Source organism: Gobio gobio, assembly GCF_949357685.1.
Source record: "Gobio gobio genome assembly, chromosome: 9".
NCBI lineage: Eukaryota > Metazoa > Chordata > Actinopteri > Cypriniformes > Gobionidae > Gobio > Gobio gobio.
Genome location: NC_137115.1, coordinates 53,583,852 through 53,596,899, shown reverse-complemented (window position 1 = coordinate 53,596,899; position 13,048 = coordinate 53,583,852). Strand labels below are relative to the sequence as shown.

General features: G+C 43.3%; 1 protein-coding gene across 1 annotated transcript in view; it reads right to left on the bottom strand.

Annotated features, from left to right (window-relative positions):
* Positions 1 to 1,913: 1,913 nt before the first annotated feature.
* Positions 1,914 to 13,048, bottom strand: part of plch1 (phospholipase C, eta 1) — a 151,988-nt gene continuing 140,853 nt past the window's right edge. Inside the window, exons 21-24 of the mRNA XM_079825796.1 lie at positions 8,273 to 8,352; positions 7,835 to 7,894; positions 5,481 to 5,838; positions 1,914 to 4,080 (exon numbers count right to left, since the gene is read on the bottom strand). Of these exons, the coding sequence (XP_079681922.1) occupies positions 1,922 to 4,080; positions 5,481 to 5,838; positions 7,835 to 7,894; positions 8,273 to 8,352 (2,657 nt within the window). The 3' untranslated portion in view covers positions 1,914 to 1,921. The remainder of the gene's footprint in view (positions 4,081 to 5,480; positions 5,839 to 7,834; positions 7,895 to 8,272; positions 8,353 to 13,048) is intronic.

The window sequence follows — 13,048 nt, the reverse complement described above, 5'->3', positions numbered from 1 at the left end:
ATGTCCTTCGATAAAGAGTAGGGGTGTAACCCCGGCATCCTGGCCAAATTGTCCCCTGTCCATCATGGCCTCCTAATCATCCCCATATATATATATATACGTCTCCTCTCCGCCAATCAGCTGGTGTATGGTGGGCGTTCTGACGCAATATGGCTGCCGTCGCATCATCCAGGTCAGGGGTGTCCAAAGTCCGGCCCGCGGCCCGGGAATGAATTTCAAACGGCCCGCTGCGTGTCTATTAAAATATATTATATGTGGCCCGCCATGCATAATTTACAAACTGTTTACTGGTATTCTCGAAAGTTTATATGTCGTCATTGAAAATACATACGGGTGAGGGGTTTGAATGCGGGTCGCCATGTTGCCCCTCCATCTTGAAAGTACATTAGCCAAAGAGGGACATACCCATAAATTCAAGCTTCGCCTTTCGCGTTTTAACACTCGATGGCACCGTGTCGAATGTGGACGAGGTCGAACTGGAAGCCATGTTAATCTAAATCGGCCACTGTAGGAGTTAAAACGAAATCGGAATTGAGAGGAACAGAAACTAATATTCACTGGATGGTCATATACCTTTTCACCACTAGATGGGGGAAAATATCACACAGTGTAGCTTTAATGTCTAATTTTATTTAATTTGTAATGTAGACATATATAATAAATGAGTAATAAAGGCCAAATTGCAGACTATTTTTGTCATAAACTTGCAGTTTTGTGCATTTGTATTTATATGTTTATAGACTTAATACCTTAAAGCCGTTCTAGATATAGAAAGATATATATTTTTTACTTTTTGCCTTGTGTGCACTGCAAAAAATGCTGTCGTTTAGTATTTTTGTCTTGTTTCTAGTCTAAATATATTTAAACATTCTTAAATCAAGATGTATTTATGAGATAAGTTAAATGACATTAGTTATTTTTTCTTGTTTTCTGGAAAATAAAATGAAATTGAGTTTTTGTTTAAAACAAGGAAATGTCAATGGGGTAAGAAAAATAATGTTTCTGTTTGGAATCTTGTTTCTGTCCCAAACAGAAACAAGATTATTTTTCTAATTCATTGGCAGATAATTTAGTTTGTTTCAATCAAAAACACAATTCATTTAAATTTTTTCCCCTGGGAATCAAGAAAAAAAATTGTAATTTTCCTTAGTAAAAGCATCTTGATTTAAGAATTTTTAGATATTTGGACTGGAAAAAAAGACAGAAATACCAAGTAAGAAAAGTATTTTTTGCCGTGTGGTTTTACCTAAATAGAGCACTTATTGAAAATCGAGCACTTATTAAATTTAAATAAGAATACAGTTCTAACTCAGTAATAATATTTAAATGTATGTATGTATATATACCCCCAGGTATGTCCACAACATCGAATCTGGCCCCCTTAAAAAAAGTTTGGACACCCCTGATCCAGGTGGTGCTGCACATTAGTGGTGGATGAGGAGATTCCCCCTTTCTATATGTTAAGCGCTTTGAGTGCCTAGAAAAGCGCTATATAAATGTAACAAATTATTATTATTACCAGATGTGGGCCAGATCTGGGCCGACACTATGTTGCAATGTGGGATACAAATAACAATATGCAGGAAGACTGAATAAAAAGAGAAGCCCCTTCATGACTTTGTCGTACTACGTAGTTTAAAAAAGAACAAATAGCTGACAACAACAAAAATGTCTCCAAGAAATTTTCCAGTTCAATTATTCACTGTTATTTTTTCACCTCGAGACAACACACATTTTGAACAATACATTTTTTTTCAAGCATGACAGGGATCACATGTATATAAAATGATTAGTTTGATAACAGCAGGGCTAGCACACGTAGGAGGCCGTGTTATATGGTATATGTACACAGTTCTGGAAGTGTCCTGCTACATGATTTTACAGTACATGCAAGGTCTAAAACAGTAGGTGAGATGCAAGGTCAGAGCCTAAGCAGGAAGAAGACCTCGGGTTCGGATGGGTCGGAGAAGTCCGGCGGGAGTACAGAATCGTCATTATAGTAGCGATCTCCGTATCCGTAGTGTAGCGAGGTGCAGGCTCCTTCGGGCAAGCCTCGGTCCTCGGGACCCAGCTGGTCCAGGTAACCAGCGATATAAGAGCCTGTAGAGTGCCTATTTGGTGGAGGATTTTGGGAGGAGACTGGCTTATTGCGGAGTACTACCTCCATGGCACCCCGGTGTTTGGATGCCTCCTGCTGTCTCTCACGTGCGCGATTGGCTATGTGACGTACACGACTTTGACTGCGGGACGACAGTCGCCTTGACAGAAATGGCGGAGGGTCTTCGTGATCATCAGCAGAACTATGAGAAACCAGAGGGAGCACTGAAAGAGGTTTCAGGGCGTGTTGAGAACAAGAAGGGAGGGGACGCGTATAATCTTCATGTTCTAACGTCACAAGCTTGCGAAGCTGCTCGGTTAAGGGATCGGCAGACTTTGGACGACCGGACAACCCACACATCCGTCTTTGGTCTTGCATCGCAGGGGTGACAAAACTTCGGCTGATTGACTTGTACTTGCTCTGAAAGTTGCATGAAATGTCCTCAGAGGTCAGGTCTCCCAGGCTCTTGGACTTGGAAGAAGAAGCTGGGGAGAGTCCGTTGCGCACCTGAGGAGGAGGAGGACTTTGTGGAGCTGGCTCTTCAACTGAAATCATGTCGTAGTCTGAAACGGGTGCGTACAAGTCCCTCTCTAACAACCTATGGCAGACTTGAGTCTTTGCAGGACTTTCTGAGGACAAAGATCTTTTGTTTATACGCTCTGCCCTGCTGCTGACCAAACTGTTTTGGACTCTTGTCTCCTGGGGTCTTGCCTCTGTGGTATCTGTTCTGTGACTTCTCCCGGTGTCATTATAACAGGTGAACTTCTTTGGCTGGGATTTGCCAGTAAGGTAGGTGCTAGAGAACTGGTAGTGTCTGTGAAAGGGTGAGGTGTTTGTGGAGTATGAGTGAACAGGAGAGGGATGGTATGAGGGTTTGTACAGACGGTGATAGGGGGATAACCCTTGAACACTTCTGAAATCTCGAAGCGGACTCGTAGGGGTCAGCGTGTTGTCTAAAGGATCCTCGTCCACATTGATCTCCACCTCCATCAGACTGCTGCTTACCGAGTCCTGGCACAGCAAGAAGCGATCTGAGGCTGTGCTGTTAAATGAGGTTTCTCTGTAACCTTCGAATTCAAAGTTCCTGAAGGAACCAGTGGAATGGCTGTAGCCTTGCTTCAGATTTCCGAGTGTGGCATGCAGTCCCACAGGAGACTCAACAAAGTCGCTGCTTTTAGATACAGGAGAAAGCACCTCCTCATCCAAGATGGTAAAGACTTCCGGTTCAGTCGTTTCAGGACTGGAAGGTCTCACGGCTAGCTCCGAGGTTTTGCGCACGGATGACTTTTGGATAGCTTTTAGTGGAGTGCTGGAAAGCTCGCTGTTGAGATGAGGGAGGTCAGATGGGGGAAGAGAGTATTTCAGAGGTTGTGTGTTGGATAGAAGTAGGGTGCTCTGCTCAGAAGTGAGCTCAAGTTGGCCAATCAGAGCAGATATGGACCCACAGGTGTCATACTCGTTATCAAGCGATACAGCATCAATAAGGCGGGAGAGAGCACTGTCCTGAAGGGACACTTGACTCTTCTGGTCTTGCAGATCCATTCTAGGAGGGTGCGATTTGGTGAAGGTACCTGAAGAAGAGGAAGAAGAGGAGGTTGAGGAATAAGTGGCTGCCTTGGGTGTAAGAATGTTCTTTTTAGGAGCTTCCAACTGGCTAAATTCTCCTTGACTTCCTTCACTCGGTAAGCTACTGCCATTATAACATCGATCCGAAGGACTTGACCAGCGGTCTGTTTCCCCTTTGGAAGAGCATAATTTATCGGCTTCAGTCTGGGTGAGACCACCTCTTCTTGGTGAGTGTTCTTGGTGAGAATCACTCAGACTTTCCCTACTGCCCACAATGACCAGGTAAGGAGTTTCTTTTGTATCTTTGGGCTCAGTGTTACAGTCTAAAATGTGTAGTACATCAGGTTCTTTGAAGGCAGACGTTTCAAAGAGGAGATCCACTGAGATGGATCTGGGTTTCTCATGGAGGAAGGAATCTGTGGAAGACATTTTTACAAGAGATGATTGTCAGTAACGTCAAAAAACAACAACAAAGACACCCTCACAGACCATATTCACAGACGCCACTCTGTACACAGGACAAATGAAATGTACCACCAAGTACGACTGTGAGGAGGAGGTTTGACAATGGCACTGTGTAGGTGCATGGGGAACATCCAGTTATTTGATTTGCTTCAAAAGCTGTGATGGATTACTTGTCGTATGAAACAAAACAAAGTTCAATGGCTTAAAACTGGAATGTTTTGGGGTGAGTCGACCTGAGTATGGCTTGTGGATTACCTGTAGGGGTTTTCCTAGTCAGTTTTCTACTATAGAGAAGCACAACAGTAAAGACAGAACAAGACAAAGGCAGGTTAAAGTATTAAAGAAAGAAAAGCCTGCAAGTATGAATACTTCAAAGGGACCAGTAGAAGAACTAAATGCAATACTTAAAGGGATAGTTCACCCAAAAATGTATTTTTATCATGATTATCTCAAGAAAGAGAGTCATAGGCCCGGTTAACACCTGGTATTAAGATGTGTTTTGGTCGATTTGATCACAAGTGGATGACTCTAAATACAGGTGTAAACGGGTTCTGAGCTTGTCCACTTTTGACCACTTCCAGAAGTAGTCGAAAACGCATTTGACCGGATAATGTAGGAATTGCCTGGACCACATTTGTGTGGCTATTAATGATTTATATATTTTTGCAATGAAAGTGAAAAGAGGCAGAGTGGTGTTTTATGACATATTTCTCCTGGAGCGACTTGAACGCGCGATAATTGGACGCGCGGATGGATTCAAAATGTTCAAGCGTCCAGGTAGACGCGATTTTGACGCTATATTCACGTTTGGTGTGAACGCAGCATAATGGGAAGTTTTAAAAGCCCATACATTTACCCGCCCATAGACCCTCCCCTCAAAGAAATCAGGACAGAAGTGGTCAAAACCCATTAAAACACCCTCATCTACTTGTGATCCGATCTACGAAAACGCATCCTAATACCAGGTGTAAACGGGGTCATACAGGGTTGAAATGCAGATGAGTAAATAATGCCAGACTTAAATGTTTTGTTGAACTATCCCTTTAAAAGAACTGCGAAACAATAGAGAGCATGTGAAAAGGTTACATAAACAGTGAAATTATTAGTAGAAGTTAAATAATAGAAAATGTGCAGTATTCTCTGAGAGGATAGCGGACGCTTTCTCATCACAAAGGTGCTGTAGTGTTAATGATTCGAAGAACAGGCAACTGTCAACATCCGCTCTAATTATGCCTTATAGCTATAATGGTACGAATAACAATATCAATTCATGCAGTGTCACAGCTTTCATTCTGATTCATTATGACACAGTTCCTAAGGGAATGTCAAGGGAATTATATAAGCAACTGACCAATGATAGTGTCAGCTCCAGGATCAGGCCCGTCCCTCTCCGGGGTGGACAGGTTGAGGTGGCTGTGTAGGAGCTTATCCAGGGGCATGGATGCCGGGCGGTGCTGGAGGGCTCTTCTGTTCCCCGCTCTCCTCTCTACCTGAGTGACTTGAGTGTCCCCGATGCTGTGCTTTCTGTCATAAATAGCTTCAGCCAATGGCATCTTGGTCTTTTTGCGGCCCTTGGCAGGGGCGCTGGCAGTCCTCCGGAGGAGATGGTCGGTTATGGATCGTTTACGAGGTGGCACTCCGATATTTGTGTCCACTGAGGATTTGGAACTTCTGTTAAATAAGCCTCTGAAACCCCGCAGCTGACGACCCTGAGAAACCCACAGGGATAAAGAGAGCATTCAGAAGATGATATGGATCGAAGCAAATTAGGACACTGCAGAAATTGTATGTATATACTGTACACTCTAAAAAATGCTGGGTCAATTAAGATATAAAAAGGACAAAAAATGTGTGTTCCCAATTTGTATATTAACATGATTTTGGTACTGGTGGAAACATATGGTTCCTAATGTCTCTTCTTGTCAAAATAACCATAATAATTATTTCATGTTTTCTCACATTTATAAAAGATGATCATATATATATATATATATATAAATTACAAATTACAAATTAAATTTTTGCATTTCCTCTTTCTGCAAAATTAAGGAGAGGAAATTGTCGTTGCAAAACCTACAAACGGGATATATCTGAAAATCCTTCTTTATGATGAACCAGATTTATATGCATAATCTCAGAGACAAGTCTCACACACACACACACACACACACACACACACACACACACACACACACACACACACACACACACACACACACACACACACACACAGACAAACACATGCACACACATACAAACACACGCAAGCATGCCCACACACACAAACACACAGATGTACACATGCACACTCGCACACATATACACACACATACAAACATATGCACACACGCACATACACACAAATACACACACTTGCAAACACACAGATGTACACATGCACAGACGCATGTACACACATACACACACAAACATACGCACACGCACACATACACACACACACTCACACACACACACACACACACACGCACACGCACACAGACATTCACATGCACACGCAGACACACACACATGCACAGACACACACACACATGCACAGACACACAGACAAACACATGCACACACATACAAACACACGCAAGCATGCACACACACACACACACACACACACACACACACACACACACACACACACACACACACACACACAAACACACAGATGTAGGGTGAATTCAGGGTGATGTGGACACTTTTTGCCGTTGAGATGACTTGGAAAAAGTGTCCCAATCAACCTGAATTCACCCTACACATGCACACTCGCACACACACACACACACACACACATACACACACTCATACAAACATATGCACACACACACACACACACGTACACACAAATACACACACTTGCAAACACATAGAAGTACACATGCACAGACGCACGTACACACATAGAAACACAAACATACGCACACATGCACACGCACACATACACACACTCACACACAAATATATGCACACACATATACTTGCAAACACACAGACGTACACATGCACGAGCACACACACACTCACACATACAAACACATGCACAAATACGCACAGGCACAGGCACACACACAGACATACACATGCACTCGCAGACACATACACACACACACACACACACACACACACACACACACACACACACACACACACACACACACACACACACACACACACACACACACACACACACACACACACACACACACACACACACACACACACACACACACACACACAAGCGTTGCTGGGTCCCAGGTTAAATCAAACCATTATCAGAGACAATACATACATGCAATGTCACATGTTCATGTGTCAACACAATAATAATCACACAATGACAATCCTTAACAGACTACAGTGACAAGACAGACACAGCACTTCTGCTCCTGTGCAAACCACTGCATTACTGACTACATCCAACAGATGGCAGCATATTCATTTAAAACATTCAACCATCTCTCATTTTATCAAGCCTTCAAAATGTAAATATTTACTGGAAGCAACAGTAAATCCAGCTTCACAACCAAGGACAAAACTGACCAAAAAATAATTGCTTACAAGACAGAAATGGACAAAACAAACGGTATAAGACGTTTACAACAGCTTAGTGTTTACTAGGCAAGAGCAGGATGTCACATCGACACATTAGTAGACGCTCATGCAGTTATCATGCAGTGCACTACATAGCCAGGGTACCTTATTAGCTCCTAGCAAGTGCATTATGGTATAGCTTGGGTTGAGGACTAAAGGACTCCACTGGAAAGTAAAAAGGTTGGAGGAACTTCAATAAGATGTCAATGGGGGGAAATATCAATAAAGATATTTTACTAGTTCAGATCCTTTTGAAATGGAAATGAGAACCAAATGTCACGTTTGTTTACACGGCAGTAGAAATGGACAGAAACAACAGCTCGCACAGCAGATTATGATAACCAGCTGAGCTTTTTTTACACCTTTTAATCGAACCAAAGCACCACCACAGTTCCTGGCGCTTTAGCTATCAATATGAACTCATCTAGTTATTAAATGTATGAAGAAATAAAGTGTTGAATATAAATTGGTAGCATGCCCAGTGGAAATGGCTGTGGATCTTTATCAAACTCGGTTCAGATGTCTGTGCAGTCATGAGCTCACCTTCCCATAGATATCATGCACTGTGATATGGACGAAAATGGATGCCTCTGTCAGTCCCTCCAAATAAACGTGCCTATATCCTGTGGGAGTGGGAAAGAGGAGCAATGATTGAAAATGGGATGGAAGAAAGGCATTTGTGAGAATGTTTAGAGAGGGAATAAGCAGGAAGAAAGGCATGATGGCATCAGTATTTCATTGGCCGTTATGTGTTTGTGTCCAGTGGCAGCGTCTCAGGCCTCCATTACTCTAATGACACGCTTCACATGACACCAGGACCTGCTGCTATCACTCACACTTAACATGCTATTTACTAGTGCTTATATTAGTGATTTAATAAGCTGATAATGTGACTGCTGTTCACACACTTAATGTACATGGTTGTTTATTAAAGGCCCACTGAAGTGCCTTGAAACGCACAGTGTTATTCAATGTGTGGACAATGGCAGAGAGGGCGGGACTTATCAAGCAGCTCCTCCCCTTTTTAAAAATTTGTTTATATCACAGCTCGGTCAGAGCCGTTGAGCTCGGTAAAACTGCAGTTTCCTCCTAATCTCCACCATATCGCTCTAAAATATAATTCTGTGCTGAATTCAAACAGGTCCAATACGTTTTTGGTCTGTGGCGACTCAATCCATATGATCATTCCCTATCCCCTATATAGTGCACTGTCTGATCGTTCCCTATCCCCTATATAGTGCACTGTCTGATCGTTCCCTATCCCCTATATAGTGCACTGTCTGATCGTTCCATATCCCCTATATAGTGCACTGTCTGATCGTTCCCTATCCCCTATATAGTGCACTGTCTGATCGTTCCCTATCCCCTATATAGTGCACTGTCTGATCGTTCCCTATCCCCTATATAGTGCACTGTCTGATCGTTCCCTATCCCCTATATAGTGCACTGTCTGATCGTTCCCTATCCCCTATATAGTGCACAATCAGCTGGTGTGTGGTGGGCGTACTGGCGCAATATGGCTGCCGTCGCATCATCCAGGTGGATGCTGCACATTGGTGGTGGTTGAGGAGATTCCCCCCTTCTATGTAAAAAAGCACTATGAGTGAGTGCCTAGAAAAGCGCTATATAAATGTAATTAATTATTATTATTCACTGTCTGATCGTTCCCTATCCCCTATAGAGTGCACTGTCTGACCATTCCCTATCCCCTATATAGAGCACTGTCTGATCGTTCCCTATCCCCTATATAGAGCACTGTCTGATCGTTCCCTATCCCCTATATAGAGCACTGTCTGATCGTTCCCTATCCCCTATATAGTGCACTGTCTGATCGTTCCCTATCCCCTATATAGAGCACTGTCTGATCGTTCCCTATCCCCTATATAGAGCACTGTCTGACCATTCCCTATCCCCTATATAGTGCACTGTCTGATCGTTCCCTATCCCCTATATAGAGCACTGTCTGATCGTTCCCTATCCCCTATATAGAGCACTGTCTGATCGTTCCCTATCCCCTATATAGAGCACTGTCTGATCGTTCCCTATCCCCTATATAGAGCACTGTCTGATCGTTCCCTATCCCCTATATAGTGCACTGTCTGATCGTTCCCTATCCCCTATATAGTGCACTGTCTGATCGTCCCCTATCCCCTATATAGAGCACTGTCTGATCGTTCCCTATCCCCTATATAGAGCACTGTCTGATCGTTCCCTATCCCCTATATAGAGCACTGTCTGATCGTTCCCTATCCCCTATATAGTGCACTCTCTGATCGTTCCCTATCCCCTATATAGTGCACTGTCTGACCGTTCCCTATCCCCTATATAGTGCACTGTCTGATCGTTCCCTATCCCTTATATAGTGCACTGTCTGATCGTTCCCTATCCCCTATATAGTGCACTGTCTGACCGTTCCCTATCCCCTATATAGTGCACTGTCTGATGGTTCCCTATCCCCTATACAGTGCACTGTCTGATCGTTCCCTATCCCCTATATAGTGCACTGTCTGATCGTTCCCTATCCCCTATATAGTGCACTGTCTGACCGTTCCCTATCCCCTATATAGTGCACTGTCTGATCGTTCCCTATCCCCTATATAGTGCACCGTCTGACCGTTCCCTATCCCCTATATAGTGCACTCTCTGATCGTTCCCTATCCCCTATATAGTGCACTGTCTGACCGTTCCCTATCCCCTATATAGTGCATTGTCTGATGGTTCCCTATCCCCTATATAGTGCACTGTCTGATCATTCCCTATCTCCTATATAGTGCACTGTCTGACCGTTCCCTATCCCCTATATAGTGCACTGTCTGATGGTTCCCTATCCCCTATATAGTGCACTGTCTGATCATTCCCTATCCCCTATATAGTGCACTGTCTGATCGTTCCCTATCCCCTATATAGTGCACTGTCTGATGGTTCCCTATCCCCTATATAGTGCACTGTCTGATCATTCCCTATCCCCTATATAGTGCACTGTCTGATCATTCCCTATCCCCTATATAGTGCACTGTCTGATCGTTCCCTATCCCCTATATAGTGCACTGTCTGATGGTTCCCTATCCCCTATATAGTGCACTGTCTGATGGTTCCCTATCCCCTATATAGTGCACTGTCTGATCGTTCCCTATCCCCTATATAGTGCACTATATAGGACGCATGCTCGAGAATATGACGTAGAGCCAGCGTTCGGGAATCCATGAAATGCACACTTTAGTCCCATTTTGAGAACTACGCCGAGACCTAAAGCACGATCAATGTAGAATTCAACAGCTTAGACACGCGCGTCTTCCTCTGATTGTAAACAAATCGCTTCTGGGTCATGTGTCCGAACGCCGGATCTGCGTCATATTCTCGCGCATGCGTCGTGGAGGCACACACGGAAGACAAGAACAAGTTGGATAAAGGTGTTATTTTGATTTTTTTTTTGCGCACAAAAACTATTGTCGTCGCTTTGTAAAATTATTGTAGAGTCACTGTGGTGAGATGGACTTTGTAACGACGTTTTAAGAGCCTTTTATGGGTCTTGGGAGTATAAATGTACTGAATGCCAATGGAGGCCTATCTGAAGCCTTTCTCAGCATCAGCTTTACACTAAAATATCTTCATTTGTGTTCTGAAGATGAACGGAGGTCTAACGGGTGTCGAACTACATGAGGGTGAGGAATTAATGACAGAATTTTCATTTTTGGGTGAACTAACCCTTTAAGCTTTTTTCTATATTAAAGGGATAGTTCACCCAAAAACGAAAATTTGATGTTTATCTGCTTACCCCAAAGGCATCCAAGATGTAGGTGTCTTCGTTTCTTCAGTAGAACACAAATGAAGATTTTTAACTCCAACCGTTGCTGTGTGTCACTCATATAATGCTTGTCAATGGGGTCTAATTCTATTAGAGTAAAAAAAACGTGGACAGAAAACTTCAAATTAAACTCTGGTGCTCGTGACGACACATTGATGTCTTAAGACACGAAACGATCGTTTTCTGAGAGAAACCCAACGGTATTTATGCAAATATATCACCTCATATCAGACGAACGCTTTAGCTCTGCAGACTGCCATCACTTCCTAGCCTGGATGCCAGCCGAATTTAGCCCCGCCCACAAACTTTTTTGCTGCAATTCGGTCTGGACTCGCTCCATAGAGGAGTAATTATGCCCGAACAGAAACTGTTCGGACCAATGAAATTGTCAGGGCGGGCTTTAGACGATGATGGACAGATGATCAACAGTAACGTAATCATCCACGTCATCGAACGGCTCTTGGTTTGAATTTGCTCTAATCCTAAACGGAGAACTTGTTCGTATATGCGTTCACCTTTACTATTTCTCTCAGAAACGATGATCGTGTTGGTAAGTACTCTGTGTATCCTTAAATTATTTTATTACTGGCAAAGATAGTTTACACTCATCTTTTTCTTCTAACGTTACTTAATCCAGCGTGCGTGCAGACAGGGTTTCCAAGTGTTTTTGCAACACGCCCCATAATCAAAGCTCAATGGAGCGGTACCAGACTCATATTCTGACTATTCGGTACCGCTCCATTGAGCTTTGATTATGGGGCGTGTTTCAACCTAACCAGGAAAGACCTCAATTGGATAGACCCACAACCAATCAGAGCAACGGAGCGACGCGTAACGTTAGTTGTCAAATGTCAACAGAACTCAACTGCACTGTGTTGCCAAGTCCGTGTTTTTCTCCATGTCCGCGGGTTGAAGCGACCCCAATTATGTGATTATATAAACCCAGGAATGCGAATTTTAGCAGGCAACCTTGCCAAAATAACATATTTTGCCAAGCAAACGCCATTTTTTTCCGGAGAACCCCCCGGAAAGTTATTGTTTTGGGCTATAGTTTTGAGTAGCAATTGTGCGCGACTTTGCAAAAACACTTGGAAACCCTGTCTGCACGCACGCTGGATTAAGTAACGTTACAAGAAAAAGATGAGTGTAAACGATCTTTGCCAGTAATAAAATAATTTAAGGATACACAGAGTACTTACCAACACGATCATCGTTTCTGAGAGAAATAGTGAAGGTGAATGCATATACGAACAAGTTCTCCATTTAGGATTAGAGCAAATTCAACCCAAGAGCCTTCGATGAGGTGGATATTTACGTTACTGTTGATCATCTGTCCATCATCGTCTAAAGCCCGCCCTGACAATTTCATTGGTCCGAACAGTTTCTGTTCGGGCATAATTACTCCTCTATGGAGCGAGTCCAGACCGAATTGCCCGAGCAAAAAAGTTTGTGGGCGGGGCTAAATTCGGCTGGCATCCAGGCTAATCACTTCCCGTAGGTGAGGTCAAAATAGC